Source organism: Oncorhynchus mykiss, chromosome 18, assembly GCF_013265735.2.
Source record: "Oncorhynchus mykiss isolate Arlee chromosome 18, USDA_OmykA_1.1, whole genome shotgun sequence".
Classification (NCBI taxonomy): domain Eukaryota; kingdom Metazoa; phylum Chordata; class Actinopteri; order Salmoniformes; family Salmonidae; genus Oncorhynchus; species Oncorhynchus mykiss.
The window spans coordinates 60,313,346-60,335,978 of record NC_048582.1 but is presented as its reverse complement, the minus strand read 5'-3'; the positions used below and the strand labels follow the sequence as shown (position 1 = coordinate 60,335,978).

General features: G+C 46.6%; 1 protein-coding gene across 2 annotated transcripts in view; it reads right to left on the bottom strand.

Annotated features, from left to right (window-relative positions):
- The window catches only part of cdk6 (cyclin-dependent kinase 6), a 94,716-nt gene that overhangs the window by 15,444 nt on the left and 56,639 nt on the right, over nt 1-22,633 (bottom strand). For both annotated transcript variants that reach the window (XM_021572661.2, XM_021572659.2), the window contains exon 5: nt 12,769-12,878. In XM_021572661.2, coding sequence (XP_021428336.1) covers nt 12,769-12,878 — 110 coding nt within the window. The remainder of the gene's footprint in view (nt 1-12,768; nt 12,879-22,633) is intronic.

The window sequence follows — 22,633 nt, the reverse complement described above, 5'->3', positions numbered from 1 at the left end:
GTTACAACTACAGGTTTGGTGTGAACAACCAATATATTTTCCTGAGTTTCCTTCAATGACCATGATAATTCCTCTTCAATGACCATGATAATTCCCCTTTAATGACTATGATAATTCCCCCTTCAATGACCATGATAATTCCCAACTACATGAAACATTGGTCATGTCCTGAATGGCACCCTATTACTTATATAATAGTGTACTATTTCTGACCAGAGCCCTATTATGGGACATAGCCACAGGGTTTGCAATATCACTCAGGATGCTGTCGGAGAGAGACTGTCACGATCGTTGGAAGCATACTCGGACCAACGTGCAATTGGGAATCATACCAAACACCAACATAGAAAACAAAACTAGAACCCCACATAGAAAATATAAACTAGACTAACCCCCCAGTCACGCCCTGATCTACTCCACCATAGAAAATAAGGACTCTCTATGGTCAGGACGTGACAATACCCCGCCCCCCCCCAAAGGTGCAGACTCCGGCCGCAAAACCTGAAACCAAAAGGGAGGGTTGGGGGGGGGGGGGGGGGGGTGTTTAATGTCGGTGGCGGCTCTGGTGCAGGACGAAGAACCCTACCATCCCGCGGATCCGCCAGCATTGGGGGGGGTGTTTAATGTCGGTGGCGGCTCTGGTGCAGGACGAAGAACCCTACCATCCCGCGGATCCGCCAGCATTGGAGGCGGCTCTGGTGCGGGCCGAAGCACCCGCTCATCATGCGGATCCAGCCATGGACCCAGGCTGAACACTGTGTCTGGACTGGTCCTAGATGCTGAGGAAGACTCCTGCCATGGAGCGGGACTGGACACCGGCCCTGGCCTGGACATTGGTGCGGAGGAAGACTCCTGCCATGGAGCGGGACTGGACACCGGCCCTGGCCTGGACATCAGTGCAGAGGAAGGCTCCTGCCATGGAGCGGGACTGGACACCGAGACTGGACACCGGCCCTGGCCTGGACATCAGTGCAGAGGAAGGCTCCTGCCATGGAGCGGGACTGGACACCGAGACTGGACACCGGCCCTGGCCTGGACATCGGTGCAGAGGAAGGCTCCTGCCATGGAGCGGGACTGGACACCGGGACTGGACACCGGCCCTGGCCTGGACATCGGTGCAGAGGAAGGCTCCTGCCATGGAGCGGGACTGGACACCGGGACTGGACACCGGCCCTGGCCTGGACATCGGTGCAGAGGAAGACTCCTGCCATGGAGCGGGACTGGAGATTCCGGACCGTGGACCGTCACAGGAGGTAACGGACCGTGGACCGTCACAGGAGGTTCCGGACCGTGGACCATCTCAGGAGGTTCCGGACCGTGGACCGTCTCAGGAGGTTCCGGACTGTCTGTGGACCGTCATTGGAGGTTCCGGACTGTGAAACGTCGCCGGAAGCTCTGGACTGGGAATCGTCGCCGGAAACTCTGGACTGGGGAGACGTACTGGAGGCCTGATGCGTGGGCCAAAAAGGTGCCACCGAACTGGCGACACACGCCTCAGGGTGAGTGCGGGGAGCAGGCACCGGACGTACCTGACTGGGGAGGCACACTGGAGGCCTGGTGTGTGGAGCTGGCACAGGATATACTGGGCTGTGGAGGCATACTGGAAACCTGGTGTGTATAGCCGGCATCAATGGATTCGGTTGCCATGTGAGGAGCTGGCACAGGACGTACTGGGCTGTGAAGGCAAACTGGAGACCTGATGCGTACAGCCGGCATCAATTGTACTGGAACTTTAACCTCTCTGGGATATTCGGGACGGTAGCGTCCCACCCCGCCAACAGCCAGTGAAAGCCAAATTCAAAACAACAAAAATCTCATAATTAAAATTCCTCAAGCATACAAGTATTTTACACCATTTTAAAGATACAATTCTCGTCAATCCAGCCACAGTGTCTGATTTCAAAAAGGCTTTACAGCAAAAGCACCACAAACGATTATGTTAGGTCACCACAAAGTCACAGAAAAACACAGCCATTTTTCCAGCCAAAGAGAAGAGTCTCAAAAGCAGAAATAGAGATAAAATTAATCACTAACCTTTGATGATCTTCTTCAGATGACACTCATAGGACTTCATGTTACACAATACATGTATGTATACATGTATTTTTGGATATAAATATGCACTTTATCGAACATACATGTATGGACATGTGTCAGATTTCAAAAAAACTTTACGAAAAAAAGCATACCATGCAATAATCTGAGTACGGCGCTCAGAGACCAAACAAGCCAAAAAGATATCCGCCATATTGTGCAGTCAACAGAAGTCAGAAATAACATTATAAATATTCACTTACCTTTGATGATCTTCATCAGAATGCACTCCCAGGAATCCCAGTTCCACAATAAATGTTTGATTTGTTTGATAAAGTTAATCATTTATGTCCAAATAGCTCCTTTTGTTAGGGCGTTTGGTAAACAAGTGCAAGTCCAGCCGAAAGGTCGGACGAAAAGTCAAAAAAGTTACATTACAGGTCGTAGAAACATAGAATCAATGGAATCAATCTTTAGGATGTTTTTATCGTAAATCTTCAATAATGTTCCAACCGGAGAATTCCTTTGTCTGTAGAAAAACAATGGAACGCAAGCTAACTCACATGACCGCGAGTCACAAGCTCGTGGCAATCTGCCAAACACCTGGCTCAATCCCCTATCATTCGGCCCCACTTCACAGTAGAAGCATCAAACAAGGTTCTAAAGACCGTTGACATCTAGTGGAAGCCTTTGGAAGTGCAACATGACCAATATCCCACTGTATCTTCGATAGGCTATGAGTTGAAAACCTACAAACCTCAGATTTCCCACTTTCTGGTTGGATTTTTCTCAGGTTTTCACCTGCCATATGAGTTCTGCTATACTCACAGACATCATTCAAACGGTTTTAGAAACTTCAGAGTGTTTTATATCCAATATATGCATATTCTAGCTTTTATGGCTGAGTAGCAGGCAGTTTACTCTGGGCACCTTATTCATCCAAGCTACTTAATACTGCCCCCCAGTAACCAAGAAGTTAACACACTTTGCACGGCAAGTGCGAGGAGCTGGCACAGGACGTACTGGGCTGTGAAGGCGTACCCGGAGACTTGGTGCGTAGAGCTGGCACAGATGGTGCCGGGCTGAGAAGGCGTCCTGGAGACTTGGTGCGTAGAGCTGGCACAGATTGTGCCGGGCTGAGAAGGCGTACTGGAGACTTGGTGCATAGAGCTGGCACAGATGGTGCCGGGCTGAGAAGGCGTACTGGAGACTTGGTGCGTAGAGCTGGCACAGATGGTGCCGGGCTGAGAAGGCGTACTGGAGACTTGGTGCGTAGAGCTGGCACAGATGGTGCCGGGCTGAGAAGGCGTACTGGAGACTTGGTGCGTAGAGCTGGCACAGATGGTGCCGGGCTGAGAAGGCGTACTGGAGACTTGGTGCGTAGAGCTGGCACAGATGGTGCCGGGCTGAGAAGGCGTACTGGAGACTTGGTGCATAGAGCTGGCACAGATGGTGCCGGGCTGAGAAGGCGTACTGGAGACTTGGTGCGTAGAGCTGGCACAGATGGTGCCGGGCTGAGAAGGCGCCTGCGCTGCAGCATACTCCTTTCCACAACCTCTCTCCGGTATCTCTCATTACCTTCTTCTATCGACTCCCACACAGGCTCTGGCTCACTCCCCGGTTCCGTCGACCACCCCATGTGCCCCCCCGGGCTGTCTTTTGGGCTTTCTCTGTGGCCGCGAACCCCGGCGTCGTCACTGTCCTCCCTTCTCTCCTTGCGTCTCTTTCCACGGCAGGCTTTCGTGTCTTGCCAAGACTTCCTCCCAAGTCCAGGATATTCTCTCCTCGATCCCCTCCAAAGACCAGGCTGCCATCTCCTCCCGGGCATGCTTCTTGGTCCCGTTGTGGTGGGATATTCTGTCACGATCGTTGGAAGCATACTCGGACAACCGTGCAGCATTATCTGGGTTCCACATCTTCTATTAGAAATAAGTGAACCACACAACAAAACAATAAAGACTCAACGAAACGTGACGACAATGGAGTGCTGACATGCAACTACACATGAACAATATCCCACAAAACACAGGTGGAAAAATTATACTTAAACATGATCCCCAATTAGAGACAACAATAGCCAGCTGCCTCTAATTGGGAATCATACCAAACACCAACATAGAAAACAAAACTAGAACCCCACATAGAAAATATAAACTAGACTAACCCCCCAGTCACGCCCTGATCTACTCCACCATAGAAAATAAGGATTCTCTATGGTTAGGACGTGACAGAGACAGGATATCGTCATCCCAAGACAGAGATCTGTCCTCTCCTCCATCCCATCTGTCCATTTGTCCGTCCTCAGTGTTCTGCCTGTGACATCAGTGTTATGGGAAAACACAGCCCACCACATCCTCTCCAGGACAATGGGGAATTATCAGCCATAATCAGTCATCGGGCTACAGCGGGAAAATCAAAACATACACACACACACACACATGTACAAAACACACATACTGTACAAATCACACACATGCTGTACACACACATACTGTACAAAACACACATACTGTACACAAACATTCTGTTCAAAACACACACACACACATTATGTACAAAACACACACACTGTACACACATATACTGTACAACACACATGTACTGTACACACACATTCTGTTCAAAACACACACATACTGTACAAAACACACACACACATACTGTACACACATATACTGTACAAAACACACATGTACTGTACACACATACATACTGTACAAAACAAACACACATGTACTGTACACACACACATACTGTAAAAAACACACACACACACGCCACACACACGCCACACACATGCCAAACACATGCACGCATCCACACAATAATGAACGGACACACACACACACATATCCGTCGTTAGTGAGAGGGGGAGACGTGTGTCTCGTTGTAAGGACAGACGGTTGGGAAAGGAAACATAAATTACAGACCTGTTGGCACTGCTCCCTAACCACAACAATGATTGTGTCCCAAATGGCATCCTATTTCCTATTTAGTGCACTACTATTGACTGCTTCTCTTTTACACCAGTGACTCTCTCTTATATGCATCACAAACACAAAACAGCAATATATAAGTAAACCCTACAGCAAAGAAATATACATTTTTATCATTGCATTTATTTGACTGATGTGAGGGAGGATTGAACAGCTTGGGATTTCAGTAGAAGAAGTATGTTACACCACAAACTGACAAATACCTATATCAAGAAAGTGACTCCTCTGCTGCCTGCAACCACAGCCAACTGTGGCAGAATTTTATTGATAACCAAACTGACAAAAAATGTACCAGTAGAAATCATATTTCCAGTCAATATTAGTGAGGAAATCCCCAAGTCGAGTAATTCCATGTAAAACATACAGCAGTTGGGTTTTTCATGTAACTCATAAATGCACTATCCCTTACTTTTCAAACTTTATAAACTCAGGAAAAAAATAAATGTCCCTTTTTCAGGACCCTGTTTAAACACTTTCCCATGCTTGTTCAATGAACCATAAACAATTAATGAACATGCACCTGTGGAACGGTCGTTAAGACACTAACAGGTTACAAACGGTTGGCAATTAAGGTCACAGTTCTGAAAACTTAGGACACTAAAGAGGCCTTTCTAATGACTCTGAAAAACACCAAAAGAAAGATGCCCAGGGTCCCTGCATATCTGCGTGAATGTGCCTTAGGCATGCTGCAAGGAGGCATGAGGAATGCAGATGTGGCCAGGGCAATAATTTGCAATGTCCGTACTGTGAGATGCCTAAGACAGCGCTACAGGGAGACAGGACGGACAGCTGTTCGTCGTCGCAGTGGCAGACCACGTGTAACAACACCTGCACAGGATCGGTACATCCGAACATCACACCTGCGGGACAGGTACAGGATGGCAACAACAACTGCCCGTGTTACACCAGGAATGCACAATCGCTCCATCAGTGCTCAGACTGTCCGCAATAGGCTGAGAGAGGCTGGACTGAGGGCTTGTAGGCCTGTTGTAAGGCAGGTCCTCGCCAGATATCACTGGCAACAATGTCGCCTATGGGCACAAATCCACCATCGCTGGACCAGACAGGACTGGCAAAAAGTGCTCTTCACTGACGAGTCGCGGTTTTGTTTCACCGGGGTGATGGTCGGATTCGCGTTTATCGTCGAAGGAATGAGCCTTACACAGAGGACTGCACTCTGGCGCGGGAGCGGTTTTGGAGGTGGAGGGTCCGTCATGTTCTGGGGCGGTGTGTCACAGCATCATCGGACTGAGCTTGTTGTCATTCCATGCAATCTCAACGCTGTGCGTTACAGGGAAGATATCCTCCTCCCTCATGTGCTACCCTTCATGCAGGCTCATCCTGACATGACCCTCCAGCATGACAATGCCACCAGACACACTGCTCGATCTGTGCGTGATTTCCTGCAAGACAGGAATGTCAGTGTTCTGCAATGGCGAGCGAAGAGCCCGGATCTCAATCCCATTGAGCACGTCTGGGACCTGTTGGATCGGAGGGTGAGGGTTAGGGGCATCCCCCCAGAAATGTCTGTGAGCCTGCAGGTGCCTTGATGGAAGAGTCGGGTAACATCTCACAGCAAGAACTGGCAAATCTGGTGCAGTCCATGAGGAGGAGATGCACTGCAGTACTTAATGCACCACTTTTTATTTTGACCCCCCCTTTGTCCAGGGACACATTATTCCATTTCTGTTAGTCACATGTCTCACTGAACTTGCTCAGTTTATGTCTCAGTTGTTGAATCTTGTTATGTTCATACAAATATTTACACATGTTAAGTTTGCTAAAAATAAATGCAGTTGACAGTCGTTTTTGAGTACATTCTACTTTTCCAATTTTATGAAATCACTGCACTAGGTCTGGGGTAGAGGTCGACCGATTACTCGGAATGGCCGATTAATCTTTTGTACTTTTGGACACCAATTTGGCAGATTTTTCCCCCCACACCTTTATTTAACTAGGCAAGTCAGTTAAGAACACATTCTTATTTTCAATGACGGCCTAGTGGGTTAACTGCCTTGTTCAGGGGCAGAACGACAGATTTTTACCTTGTCAGCTTGGGGAATCGTTTTTGCAACCTTCCGGTTACTAGTCCAACGCTCTAACCACCTTCCTTACATTGCACTCCACGAGAAGCCTGCGTGGCAGGATGACTACCTGCTACGCGAGGGCAGCAAGAAGCCAAGGTAAGTTGCTAGCTAGCATTAAACTAAGAAAAAACAATCAATCTTCACATAATCACTAGTTAACTACACATGGTTGATGATATTACCAGTTTATCTAGCGTGTCCTGCGTTGCATATAAATCGATGCGGTGCCTGTTAATTTCTCATCGAATCACAGCCTACTTCGCCAAACGGGTGATGATTTAGCACTGTCGTTGCACCAAACCTAACCATAAACACCAATGTCCTTTCTTTAAAATCAATACACAAGTATATATTTTAAACCTGCATATTTTAAGTTAATATTGCCTGCTAACATCAATTTCTTACAATTAGAGAAATTGTGTCACTTCTCTTGCGTTTCGTGCAAGCAGTCAGGGTATATGCAGCAGTTTGGGCCACCTGGCTAGTTGCGAACTGTGTGAAGTCCAAAAGTATGTGGACACCTGCTCCTCGAACATCTCATTCCAAAATCATGGGCATTAATATGGAGTTGGGCCACCCTTTGCTGCTGTAACGGCCTCCACTCTTCAGGGAAGGCCTTCCACTAGATGTTGGAACATTGCTGCGGGGACTTGCTTCCAATCAGCCACAAGAGCATTAGTGAGGTCGGCACTGGTGTTTGGCGATTAGGCCTGGCTCGCAGTTTGCGTTCCAATTCGTTCCTAAATGTATTTTATGGGGTTAAGGTCAGGGCTCTGTGCAGGCCAGTCAAGTTATTCCACACCGATCTTGACAAACCATTTCTGTATGGACGTCGCTTTGTGCAAGGGGGCATTTTCATGCTGAAACAGGAAAGGGCCTTCCCCAAACTGTTGCACGAAAGTTGGAAGCACAGAATTGTCTAGAATGTCATTGCACGTTGTAGCGTTAATATTTCCCTTCACTGGAACTAAGGGGCCTAGCCTGAACCATGAAAAACAGCCCCAATACCATTATTCCTCCTCCACCAAACTTTACAGTTTGCACTATGCATTCAGGCAGGTAGCCTTCTCCTGCCATGCGACAAACCCAGATTTGTCGGACTGTCAGATGGTGAAGTGTGATTTAGCACTCCAGACAATGCATTTCTACTGCTTCAGAGTCCAATGGCGGCAAGCTTTACACCACTCCAGTTAACGCTTGGAGTTGTGTATGGTGATCTTAGGCTTGTGTGCGGCTGCTCGGCCATGGAAACCCATATGAAGCTCCCGACGAACACTTCGTGGCTGAGCCGGTTTCACTCCTAGACATGTCCACTTCACAATAAAAGCACTTACAGTTTACAAGGACAGCTCTAGCCGGGCAGAAATTTGACAAACTGACTTCTTGGAAAGGTGGCATCCTATGACGGTGCCACGTTGAAAGTCACTGAGCCCTTCAGTGACACCATTCCACTGCCAATGTTTGTCTATCGAGATTGCATGGCTGTCAGCAATGGGTGTGGCTGAAATAGCCGAGTCCATGAATTTGAAGGGGTGTTCACATACGTTTGCCCATGTAGTGTATGTGGCTTCCAAATGAGAGTATAAATGTGTTGCAAATAGCACCCTATTCCCTACATAGTGCACTACTTTTGACCAGAGCCCTATTGGCCCTGGTTGAAAGTAGTGCACTATAAAGGTAATAGGGTGTCATTTGGGACTCAGATTGCATGACAGGCAGGCTTGGTGAGAACAAGGCACTGGCTAAAAAATAACTAGGCAGGCACATTGGTCCTGATGACATCTGAGATATGTCTCTTCATTTAGCCTCATACACAATGCAATGAATGAACCGCCACCAATCCATGTTACACAGTAAATGGTGAATGACCTCAAACACCACTGTGTGTGTGTGTGTTATCTTCAGGTGTGTCCTCTTAGCTCCCAGTAATAATGTCGCCCCAGGCTTTAGCTCAGTGGTCTAACAAGGTCTTGAGGCAGAAAGATGGTAGTCTTGGAAACCAGACACTAGGCAACAGCAGTGACTAGGGTCTGGGAATCATGACGGACTGTCTTGGTAACTTTGAAAAGGCAACAACAACAAAAAATCTGGGGAGGGTCCTCTTCAGAAAGACAACTATCCCAACCAATCACAAGACAGACATGCCTCGAAACCAAAGTTTGCAGGCAAAACCTTTGCAGTGGTTTTAGTGAAGGTAGTTGATGCAAACTAGCCACTTGAGAAATGCACCTATTAAAAACATCCTCCATGATCTTCATCTTGATAGCTACTAATTTAGTTTCAGGGGGATGTGGGGAGCATATTTCCTCTATGCCAAACTGACGATCTGTTACATACAGACGTTGTTAAGCTGGAGCATTGGTACATTGCCGGAAGCAACCGGCCTGTCTTCAGCAGTGTTTCCCAAACTCGGTCCTCGGGACGCCAAGGGGTGGATGTTTTGGTTTTTGCCCCTAGAACTACACAAGTGATTCAAATAATGAACTAATAATCTAGCTTTGATTTGAATCACCTGTGTAGTGTTAGGGCAAAAAACTAAACGTGCACCCTTTGGGGTCCTGGGGACCGACTTTGGCAAATGCTGCAAAAATACTCCAAAAGAGTTCTGTTGTGGAAATTCTTACACATTTCCCGTACAGTTCTTTGGATGTCCCCATAGGAGAACCCTTTTTGGTTCCCAGTAGAACCCTTTTGGGTTCCATATAGAATCCTATGTAAAGAGAGTTCTACAGTGCATTTGGAAAGCATTCAGACCCCTTCCCCTTTTCCACATTTTGTTACGTTAAAGCCTTATTCTAAAATGTATTTAAGAAATGTTTTCCCTCATCAATCTACACACAATAACCACAATGTAAATGTATTAAAAATGAAAAACAGAAATACCTTATTTACATAAGTATTCAGACCCTTTGCTATGAAACTTGAAATTGCGCTCAGATTCATCCTGTTTCCATTGATCATCCTAGAGATGTTTCTCCAACTTGATTGGAGTCCACCTGTAGTAAATTCAATTGATTGGACATGATTTGGAAAGGTACAAACCTGACTATATAAAGTCCAATAGTTGACAGTGCATGTCAGAGCAAAAACCAAGCCATGATGTTGAAGGAATTGTCCGTAGAGCTCTGAGACAGGATTGTGTCATGGCACAGATCTGGAGAAGGGTAGCAAAACATTTATGCAGCATTGAAAGTCCCCAAGAACACAGTGGCCTCCATCATTCTTAAATGGAAGAAGTTTGGAACCACCAAGACTCTTCCTAGAGGCGCTGGCCGCCGGTCCAAACTGAGCAATCAGGGGAGAAGGGCCTTGGTCAGGGAGGTGACAAAGAACCCAATGGTCACTCTGACAGAGCTCCAGAGTTACTCTGTGGAGATGGGAGAACCTTCCAGAAGGACAACCATCTCTGCAGCACTCCACCAATCAGGACTTTATGGTAGAGTGGTCATACAGAAGCCACTCCTCAGTAAAAGGCATGACAACCTGCTTCGACTTTGCCAAAAGGCACCTGAAGGACTCTCAGAAAATGAGAAACAAGATTCTCTGGGCTGATGAAACCAAGATTGAAATCTTGGGCCTGAATGCCAAGCGTCACGTCCGGAGGAAACCTGGCACCATCCCCATTGTGAAGCATGGTGGTGGCAGCATCATGCTATGGGGATGTTTATCAGTGGCAGGGACTGGGAGACTAGTCAGGATCGAGGGAAAGATGTACAGAGCAAAGTACAGAGAGATACTTGATGAAAATCTGCTCCAGAGCGCTCAGGACCTCAGACTGGTGTGAAGGTTCACCTTCCAACAGGACAATGACCCTAGACCCACGACCAAGACAATGCTGGAGTGGCTTCGGGACAAGTCTCTGAATGTCCTTGAGTGGCGAAGCCAGAGCCCAGACTTGAACCCGTTCAAACATCTCTGGAGAGACCTGAAAATAGCTGTGCAGCGACATTCCCCATCCGACCTGACAGAGCTTGAGAGGATCTGCAGAGAAGAATGGGAGAAACTCCCCAAATACAGGTGTGCCAAGCTTCTATTTCCTATGGGGACAGCTGAAGAACCCTTTTAGGTAGGGATGCACGATATATCGGTGAACATATCGGAATCGGACGATATTAGCTAAAAATGCCGACATCGACATCGGCCCGATGTCTAGTTTAACGGCGATGTGCAAAACCAATGTCAAAGCTGACGTGCACACCTATATATAACGTAGGTAGATGAGGTACATACCTATATATAACATAGGTAGATGAGGTACATACCTATATAACACAGGTACATGACGTAATGACGCCACGTAAAATGTTTTCCTAACATAGCCCACAATGTCTGCTGTGTGGATTGAGCAGTCAACAAGTCGAGCAGTCAACAAGTCGAGCAGTCAACAAGTCGAGCAGTCAACAAGTCGAGCAGTCAACAAGTCGAGCAGTCAACAAGTCGAGCAGTCAACAAGTCGAGCAGTCATTGGAAAGAACACTTCGATGGAGACGAGAAACAGGTTTTTACGTGAAATGTTAAATACACAGCTGGACAAGATGGAAACGGACACAGTGTCAGTGCGCACCGAGGAAGAGAGGCCACGGACAGACAGAGCTGAAACTTCACTGCTTGACATGTATGATGAAATCCTGGTTGAGAATGAAACGACTGAACAAATGAACAACAAAACAGCACAGCAAGTAAGTGAAAGAAATAGGTTTTGATTAGGTCTTACTGGTAATGGGGACGTGCGTAAATGCCAACAAAATAACTTTTTGGTCAGTGTGGTGTGTGTGTAACATTTATTTAACTAGGCAAGTCAGTTAAGAACTGGGGCGGCAGGTAGCCTAGTGGTTAGAGCGTTGGGCCAATAACCGAAAGGTTGCTAGATTGAATCCCTGAGCTGACAAGGTAAAAACATGTAATTCTGCTCCTGAACAATACAGTAAACCCACTGTTCCTAGGCCCTCATTGTAAATAATAATTTGTTCTTAACTGACTTGCCTTGTTAAATAAAGGTCAAATTAAAAAAACGAACAAATCCTTATTTACAATGACAGTCTACCCCGGCCGAACCCGGATGAGGCTGGGACAATTGTGCGCCGCCCACATACTAATCACAGCTGGATGTGATACAGCCTGGATTCGAACCAGAGACTGTAGTGATGCCTCTTGCAATGAGATGCAGTGCCTTAGACCGCTGTGTGTGTGTGTTAACTATTTAACTGTACTAGAATGCTTAAAAGGCCGCTCAAATTGTAGTTATCGGAATTGAGGGTTTTTTGGCAAGGAAAATATTGGATATCGGTGTCGGCCAAACCTGTCATATCGGTGCATCACTAGGTTCTAGATAGCATATTATTTTCTAAGAGTGTAGTATGGGTGTCAAACTCATTCCATGGAGGGCCGAGGGTCTGCTGGTTTCTGGTTTCTCCTTTTAATTTGTGTCCAATTAAGACATAGACAACCAGGTGAGGGGAGTTCCTTACAAATCACTGACCTTAATTAATCAATCAAGTACAAGGGAGGAGTGAAAAGCCACCGACTCTCTGCCCTCCGTGGAATGAGTTTGACATGTCTAGAGGGACTGAAAAGATGTCACAAATGGCATAAGGTCAATGTGCAGTGTCTCCCAGTATGTGTGTGTGTGTGTGTGTACCAGGACCACTCACCTTCTCCTGAACATCTCAGCGAAGATACAGCCCACACTCCACAGGTCAACTGGGGTGGCATAGCTGGACTGGAGCAACACCTCTGGGGCTCTGTACCACAACGTCACCACCTAGACACACACACAATCAACTCATTAATACACACATTAATACACACAATCAACACATTAATACACATGAATACACACAATCAACACATTAATACACACACTCAACACATTAATACACACATTAATATACACAATCAACACATTAATACACACAATCAACACATTAATACACACAATCAACACATTAATACACACAATCAACACATTAATACACACACTGTAACAACGCACAGACACACAACATACAGACACACACCCTTCTCTTACATGTTCTTCCAATACACAGACATAAAAAGTGACCCTCTGGTATGCATTAGGTTACTTCTTCTACCACAGGCTTCACCCACACTATGAAAGGAGAAGAGGATGAGAAGAGGAGAGGAGGAGGAGAGGAGGATGAGAAGAGGAGAATAAGAGGAGAAGATTATGAGAGGAGAAGATGAGGAGAGGAGGAGAGGGGGAGAAGATGAGGAAAGGAGGAGGAGAGGAGGATAAGAGGGGGAGAGGAGGATAAGAAGAAAGGAGAGATGAGGAGAGGAGAAGAGAAGAGGAGGAGAGGAGGAGGATGAGAAGAGGAGGATAAGAGGAGAGGAGGAGAAGATGAGGAGAGGATGAGAAGAGGAGGAGGATAGGAGGAGGAGGAGAGGAGGAGGATAGGAGAAGGAGGAGTAGAGGAGAGGAAGAAAGAAGGAGAAGAGGAGGAGAAGAGGAGGAGAGGAGAAGGATGAGAAGAGGAGGAGGGAAGAAGAGGAGGAGAGGAGGAGAGGAGCAGGATGAGAAGAGGAGGATAAGAGGAGGAGGAGAGGAGGAGGGAAGAAGAGGAGGAGAGGAGAAGGATGAGAAGAGGAGGAGAGGAGAAGGATGAGAAGAGGAGGAGAGGAGAAGGATGAGAAGAGGAGAAGGATGAGAAGAAGAGGAGTGGAGGAGAGGAGGAGAGGAGGAGAGGATGACAGGGGGAGGAGAGGGGGAGAAGATGAGGAAAGGAGGAGGAGAGGAGGATAAGAGGAGAGGAGGAAGAGAGGGGGAGAAGATGATGAAAGGAGAAGATGAGGAGAGGAGGAGAGGAGAAGAAGAGGAGAGGAGAAGCATGAGAAGAGGAGGATAAGAGGAGAGGGGGAGAAGATGAGGAGAGGAGTAGGATAGGAGAAGGAGGAGGAGAGGAGAAGAGAAGAGTAGGAGAGGAAGAAAGAAGGAGAAGAGGAGGAGAGGAGAAGGATGAGAAGAGGAGGGGGGAAAAAGAGGAGAGGAGAAGGATGAGAAGGATAAGAGGAGAGGAGGAGAGGAGGAGGAGAGGAGATGAGGGGGAGAAGATGAGGAGAGGAGGAGAGGAGAAGGATGAAAGAGGAGGATATGAGAAGAGGAGGAGGGAAGAAGAGGAGGAGAGGAAAAGGATGAGAAGGATAAGAGGAGAGGAGGAGAGGAGGAGGAGAGGAGATGAGGGGGAGAAGATGAGGAGAGGAGGAGAGGAGAAGGATGAGAAGAGGAGGAGAGGAGAAGAGGAGAGGAGGAGGAGAGGAGGAGAGAAGACGGATGAGAAGAGGATAAGAGGAGAGGGGGAGAAGATGAGGAGAGGAGAAGAGGAGGAAAGGAGGATGAGAGGAGAAGGAGGAGGAGAGGAGAAGAGGAGGAGAGGAAGAAAGAAGGAGAAGAGGAGGAGAAGAGGAGAGGCTGAGACCAGAGCACTCCTGATACCTGAGACACATTCCTCTTTCCTCCCTCACAGTCCTCTCTCTAAGTGTTTTACCTGAGAACGCCAAATGACACGCGCACACACACGTTTCTGTGCCCCTGTCTCAGGGTTACATAAGGTATGAAATCATATCTGGCAGGGCAGGTCTCTGGGAGCGCTCCTGTTTTGGTATGCCCAGATCACACAGTGTTTCCATAGTGAGCCATCAGGGAACTCAGCACTGGTCCCTGTGTGTGTGTGTGTGTGTGTGTCCATTACAACAAGATCCCCTGCTTTCACAGGACTCAGCTGTCATACTCAAACAAACCCCAGTACAACTTAGCTCTTAGAAAACTGCTACTACATTGTATTCATATTATGTTTCCCCCGCGGACATCAGGTTTGAAAGTGCTTTGCGATGCTCGAGGAGGGAGTGTGGAACATCTCTTGCTCTACTAACATGTAGCAGTGCCCACTTGGGAAATTAGCAGGCAGGCAGCCATTTTGTGCCAGAGCCAGAGCTGCTCCCCACATGTCTCCCAGTTTCTAACCCTGTGCTTGTACTCTGCTGGGAGCTGTGTCGACTAACTGTTAGCCCACAGGAAAAGCAGCATTGTTAACAGCTACAGTAGGGAAAACCACCAGACAAAACTCAGTGACCCCTCGCGAGAACGTGGACTTCTTCCAGGTGCTTTCCCTCTCCAGTTTTTCCTACGGCGGTCGTTTGGCCCGAGGCCCCGGCAGCCGCTGCTGCTCTCTCTCTCTCCCTCGCTCTCTCTCTCTGCTTATCACCGTGTTAGCAAAGACCAATGTTTTCCAAATGCCTTGCATGTTTGTCCAACACAGTGAGAGAATTATGAACAAAACTAAGCCTGCACTGCGGTTTGGTAACAGAACAGTTACTACAAGTTTGCATGTTCACCTTTGACCTTACTAATGTGGACTGTACCTTTGGGACAATGACATCCCATGACAGTGTGCAAGTGTGTAATATTTATGCAGTAGCTGTGTTGAGGGTTGACTTTGAGTCAAATAATATGATCACTCAATTAGGTTTAGTAGATTATGTTTGGTTTATAGATTTATCTGACTCCTAGTCTGAATTGAAATGTTTTATTTGACCAGGTAAGTTGACAGAGAACACATTCCCCTTTACAGCAGCAACCTGGGGAATAGTTACAGGGGAGATGAATGAGCCAATTGTAAACTGGGGATGATTAGGTGGCCATGATGGTATGAAGGCCAGATTGGGAATTTAGCCAGGACACCAAGGTTAACACCCCTACTCTTACAATAAGTGCCATGGGATCTTTAGTGACCACGGAGAGTCAGGACACCCTTTTAACATAATATCCCATCCGAAACACAGCACTCTACCCAGGACAATGTCCCCAATCACTGCCCTGGGGCATTGGGATGTTTTTTTAGACCAGAGGAAAGGGTGCCTCCTACTGGCCCTCCAACACCACTTCCAGCAGCATCTGGTCTCCCATCCAGGGACCAAACAGGACCAACCATGCTTAGCTTCAGAAGCAAGTCAGTAGTGGGATGCAGGGTGGTACAATGCTGGCAAATCATAAATAACTTTAAGGAATTCAGTTATCTAGCAGACTATCATCGGGTATCTGAAAGAGAGTTCACTGGTGTTGGGTGTGTAACGAGGTTGATTAAAGTACATTACAAAACCTCATGTTCTTCTTGCGAACTGATAGAATGGTCAGATGCTATTTTTACAGCCACATGTGCTAAGATGACACTTTCTCAGTTCATTCTTCCTGGCTAAGTGGAAACATAAAGGAAGTTGAAGCTGTGAACAGTGTTGGTTGGCTCGTGTCACGTGACCCGAGATGAGATGCACATGACTCATTCTAAAAAAGAACTCAGGCAGGCCATTAAAGCTTTTAGAGCACTGAAACCTATTTTCATGTGTGGGGGTGTTGAGTTCATAAAAAGCATGCATGAAGTGGTCGTTGTACTGCCTAATTGACAGGATCATTAAATGTCATCGCTGTCATCTTGTGAAGTTTCATTGTATTTCTTTTTTTCTTTCTTTTTTCCCACCTTTATTTAACCAGGTAGGCTAGTTGAGAACACCTTTATTTAACCAGATAGGCTAGTTGAGAACACCTTTATTTAACCAGGTAGGCTAGTTGAGAACACCTTTATTTAACCAGATAGGCTAGTTGAGAACACCTTTATTTAACCAGATAGGCTAGTTGAGAACACCTTTATTTAACCAGGTAGGCTAGTTGAGAACAAGTTCACATTTACAACTGTGACCTGGCCAAGATAAAGCAAAGCAGTGCGACACAAACAACACAGAGTTACGTATAGAATAAACAAACATACAGTCAATAACACAATAGAAAAGTCTATATACCGTGTGTGCAAATGAAGTAAGATTAAGGAGGTAAAGCAATAAACAGGCCATAGTGGTGAAGTAATTACAATTTAGCAATTAAACACTGGAGTGATAGATGTGCAGAAGATGAATGTGCAAGTAGAGATACTGGGGTGCAAAGGAGCACAAATTAAATAAATAACTAACAATATGGGGATGAGGTATCTCATATATCTAACTCTCATATATCTAACTCTCATATATCTAACTCTCATATATCTTATCTCTTATATCTAACTCTCATATATCTAACTCATATATCTAACTCTCATATATCTAACTCTCATATATCTTATCTCATATATCTAACTCTCATATATCTAACTCTCATATATCTTATCTCATATATCTAACTCTCATATATCTTATCTCATATATCTTACTCTCATATATCTAACTCTCATATATCTTATCTCATATATCTAACTCTCATATATCTTACTCTCTCTCTCTCTTGTCAGAGCCTTACATCATAACTATGTTCTATACAAACCCTTGAACTGAATTGAGTGTTGATGTGAGCATCCATATTTCAGACCAAAAGGGTACCTGGAAATGAAATGACCGTGCACTCAGGGGAAAATACCACCACAGACCGAGAGACAGATATCACCATATAACACGTGGATAGATGCATGTGTGCAATATCAAACCCAATCAAACCCTTTCCTGTGGTTACGTCTCTTCGAGAGAGACAGACGCCTGCTGTTATTCGCATGTGTCTATTTTCCATTGCATCTTTCTCAAACACCACAACACAACTAGACTGCACTCCAGCAGACTTCTAGGAAGAACCACATAGTCAACACTAACTGATGTGAGGGCTTAAGTATGTGCGTCGTTATTTGAAGGCCAGGCCACAGATAGACACAGCAGGAAGTGTTGTTACCATGCAGAATTAGTGTGGAGAAGACTTCCTGAAACATACAGTAATGATTTTGGTTAGAGAGCCAGAGCCGCGTCCCAGATAATGTGTTTGGTATGGCATGTAGTGCATTCCATGGCAATTATAGTCAGAGGAGTTGGTTAAATGCGTTATCATGGTTAAAGGACCATCATTTGGTATTCATGAACAAATGACATATGCTGCAAGTACCAATCGAAGGTGATTTATAAAGTCGTTCCCTTTCCAAGCATCCTTGGCCTATGACCCTATGCAGACCCAGAAAATGTGTTTTTTCTTCTGGCCACTATCAGTGCTGCTAAGCTAAGCACATACCTCTTCCTCTGTTTCTCCTCTCTCTCTCCTCCCTCTCTCCTCCCTCTTTCTATAAAATATCTGAACATCTCTCTATATAACCCTTATATGTGTCTGTCCCTCTCTATTCCCTCTCTATTCCAGTATAGACTTCTGTCCTAGTCCCCCATAACACATATTATGTGTCTCGCTCACTATAGCACATATACGTTTCACTCTCTCTCTCTCCATAAAACACACCGGCCTCTCTATATAAATCAGGCTTCACTCTGTGAAACAACAGAGCATCTGGAGGACCTGAGCCCAAGGACCATGCCTCAGGACTACCTGGCCTGACAACGCCTGTCTGTCCCTGTCCCCAGTCCAACCGGTTGGGATACCGGTCCAGTTCTGATATCCTGCCTGCAGCTATGGAAGTCTGCCCTGTTTTACCGACTCTGCTGTTTCTCCCCTCTCTCTTTCTCCCTCACTCCCTCACTCTCCTCCCTGTGGACCTGCTGTTTTTCCCTCACCTTCCTGTGGACCTGTTGTTTCTCCCCTCTCTCTTTCTCCCTCCCTCACTCCCTCCTTCCCTCCCTCTCCTTCCTCTGGACCTGCTGTTTCTCCCCTCTCTCTTTCTCCCTCCCTCCCTCCCTCTCCTTCCTCTGGACCTGCTGTTTCTCCCCTCTCTCTTTCTCCCTCACTCTCCTTCCTGTGGACCTGCTGTTTCTCCCCTCTCTATTTCTCCCTCACCTTCCTGTGGACCTGCTGTTTTTCCCTCCTCTTCCTGTGGACCTGTTGTTTCTCCCCTCTCTCTTTCTCCCTCACTCCCTCTTGCTCCCCTTCCTGTGGACCTGCTGTCTCAACCTTTGAATGCTCTGCTATGAAAAGCCAACTGATATTTACTCCTGAGGTGCTGACCTGTTGCACCCTGTATAACCAATGTGGTTAGAATTTGACCCTGCTGGTCATCTATGAACGTTTGAACGTCTTGAAGAATGATCTGGCCTAAATGGCCATGTACTATTATAATCTCCACCCGGCACAGCCAGAAGAGGACTGGCCTCGCCTCAGAGCCTGGTTCCTCTCTAGGTTTCTTCCTAGGTTCCTGCCTTTCTAGGTACTTTTTCCTAGCCACTGTGCTTCTGCCTCTGCATTGCTTGCTGTTTGGGGTTCTAGGCTGGGTATCGGTAAAGCACTTTGTGACAACTACTGATGTAAAAATGTCTTCATAAAATACATTTGATTGATTGATTTGTTTGTTGTTTGAATACCAGATTGCTCCTTTAAGAAAAAACATGAGTCAAGGCTATACTCATTTAACTTGGTACAAACTCAAAAAATATCCCCCATCTCACTTTCTCTCCTTTCCTCCCTCTCTAGAAACTATTTTTCTCAGTACTGTCCCTCCTTTCCTCCCTCTGTAGACACTATTTTTCTCCCCTCTGTCCCTCCTCTCCTCCCTCTCTCTTTGCTCGCTCGCTCCCTCCCTCCCTCCCTCCCCTGACTGACAGACAGGTAGACAGGCCTCTCCTTTAGCTCTGCTTGTGTGGAGCTGCTGCTTGCCTGCTAACAGAACAGAGGCGGTCAGATAAAGCAGCCTGGCTGGCTGACTCCAGATTAAAGGACAACATTCTGGGCATTCCTTTCTGCTGAAAGTATTCATCCCGTCCGGCCCAACTCTCTCTCTCTGCTGCACACTGGATAATAAATGGTAGGCATGCAGAACAGAGAGCAGGCAGGAAGGCAGAACAGGCAGAACAGAGAGCAGGCAGGAAGGCAGAACAGGCAGAACAGAGAGCAGGCAGGAAGGCAGAACAGGCAGAACAGAGAGCAGGCAGGAAGGCAGAACAGGAAGCAGGCAGGAAGGCAGAACAGGAAGCACAGAGAGCAGGCAGGAAGGCAGAACAGGCAGTACAGAGAGCAGGCAGGAAGGCAGAACAGGCAGTACAGAGAGCAGGCAGGAAGGCAGAACAGGAAGAACAGAGAGCAGGCAGGAAGGCAGAAGAGGAAGCACAGAGAGCAGGCAGGAAGGCAGAACAGGAAGAACAGAGAGCAGGCAGGCAGGAAGGCAGAACAGGCAGTACAGAGACCAGGCAGGAAGGCAGAACAGTGGATCCTCCAAGGCAAGCCTCAATGACCAAACACATCTGCCTACCCCCCCCCTCTCTCTCCTTCGTTGCCCCCCTCTTTCCCCCCCTCTCCAGTGGTGTAAAGTACTTAAGTAAAAAACACTTTAAAGTACTACTTCAGTAGTTTTGGGGGTATCTGTACTTTACCTGACTATTTCTATATTTGACAACTTCTACTTATACTCCACTACATTCCTAAAGCAAATAATGTTCTTTTTACATTTTTCCTGACACCCAAAGGTACTCGTTACATTTTGAATGCTTAGCAGGCCAGAAAATGGTCCAACTCACACACTTATCAAGAGAACATCCCTGGTCATCCCTACTGCCTCTGATCTGGTGGACTCACTAAACACAAATGCTTCATTTGTAAATTATGTCTGAGTGTAAGTATATTTGAGCAATTACATTTACTTTTGATACTTAAGTATATTTAAAACTAAATACTCAAGTATATTTAAAGACTTTTACTCAAGTGGTATTTTACTGGGTGACTCACTTTTACTTGAGTCAGGTATCAATTGGGTACTTTTAAAAGCAGTGTGTTACATAGGGAATAGGGCCATTTGAAACACAGGCACAGAAACCCTGGTCCTGATGGCCACATTTGTTTCTACCATGCAGGGCCCCTGGACAGACAGACATACTCCTTTAACACATTGTTTCTACCATGCAGGGCCCCTGGACAGACAGACAGACAGACAGACTCCTTTAACACATTGTTTCTACCATGCAGGGCCCCTGGACAGACAGACAGACATACTCCTTTAACACATTGTTTCTACCATGCAGGGCCCCTGGACAGACAGACATACTCCTTTAACACATTGTTTCTACCATGCAGGGCCCCTGGACAGACAGACATACTCCTTTAACACATTGTTTCTACCATGCAGGGCCCCTGGACAGACAGACAGACTCCTTTAACACATTGTTTTCTACCATGCAGGGCCCCCGGACAGACAGACAGACAGACAGACTCCTTTAACACATTGTTTTCTACCATGCAGGGCCCCCAGACAGACAGACTCCTTTAACACATTGTTTCTACCATGCAGGGCCCCCAGACAGACAGACTCCTTTAACACATTGTTTTCTACCATGCAGGGCCCCCAGACAGACAGACTCCTTTAACACATTGTTTCTACCATGCGGGCCCCCGGACAGACAGACAGACAGACTCCTTTAACACATTGTTTTCTACCATGCAGGGCCCCCAGACAGACAGACTCCTTTAACACATTGTTTCTACCATGCAGGGCCCCCAGACAGACAGACTCCTTTAACACATTGTTTCTACCATGCAGGGCCCCTGGACAGACAGACAGACATACTCCTTTAACACATTGTTTCTACCATGCAGGGCCCCCGGGACAGACAGACAGACAGACAGACACCTTTAACACATTGTTTCTACCATGCAGGGCCCCCAGACAGACTCCTTTAACACATTGTTTCTACCATGCAGGGCCCCCAGACAGACTCCTTTAACACATTGTTTCTACCATGCAGGGCCCCCGGGACAGACAGACAGACAGACAGACACCTTTAACACATTGTTTCTACCATGCAGGGCCCCCAGACAGACTCCTTTAACACATTGTTTCTACCATGCAGGGCCAGACACACAGACTCCTTTAAAGGGACCTGATCCACCAGAGGTTTGGCTAAGGACAAAATGGAGACAGAAAGATAGACAGCAGGTTTCTTCCAATGCTTTAGGACCAAGAGATTTACCTGGTCAGGTCATGTGTCCAGGGAAACCTTCTGACCCTAACTGTCATATGTAATAATGTGTAACTAGGCCCTGACCAGGAAAACCTCATGACCCTATAAGTTTGCCCTTTCTATGTGACAGACCAGGCAGAATTCTTGGCCTGCCTATGCAATCATTGGACTGCAATAGTGGAAGCCTTGTAGAGAGTCAGTAGTTACTGTACTTTATTGAACACTTCACCATGCAAAACATGGGCTGTGCAGATAGAAAGTACTGACAGCACACACATGCTGTTGGGCTTAACTATTGTTTACATTATGCAAGGCAAAAAGTCTGCATTGCATCACAAATCAAAGCCTAGCTGCAGACTACAGACCCTTGGGATCTGGTCATAAGAAGTACACTAAATAGGAGATAGGGTGCTATTTGGGATGTAGTACAGGAGTTTTCAAGTCAACTCTCTTCCTTCTTCAATGGTTGTGTCTCCAGGCAGGCCATTCTTAGCTGAGTAGTCAGTTGGCCTGTAAACACCCTTATTTTCAGCAGGCCCCAGAGTCACTTTGCCTTTTCCCGTTTGCTCTTTCAAAAGACGACGGCCAAGAAAGACATCAACAATACCCTGACAGCAGGCCAAGAAAGACATCAACAATACCCTGACA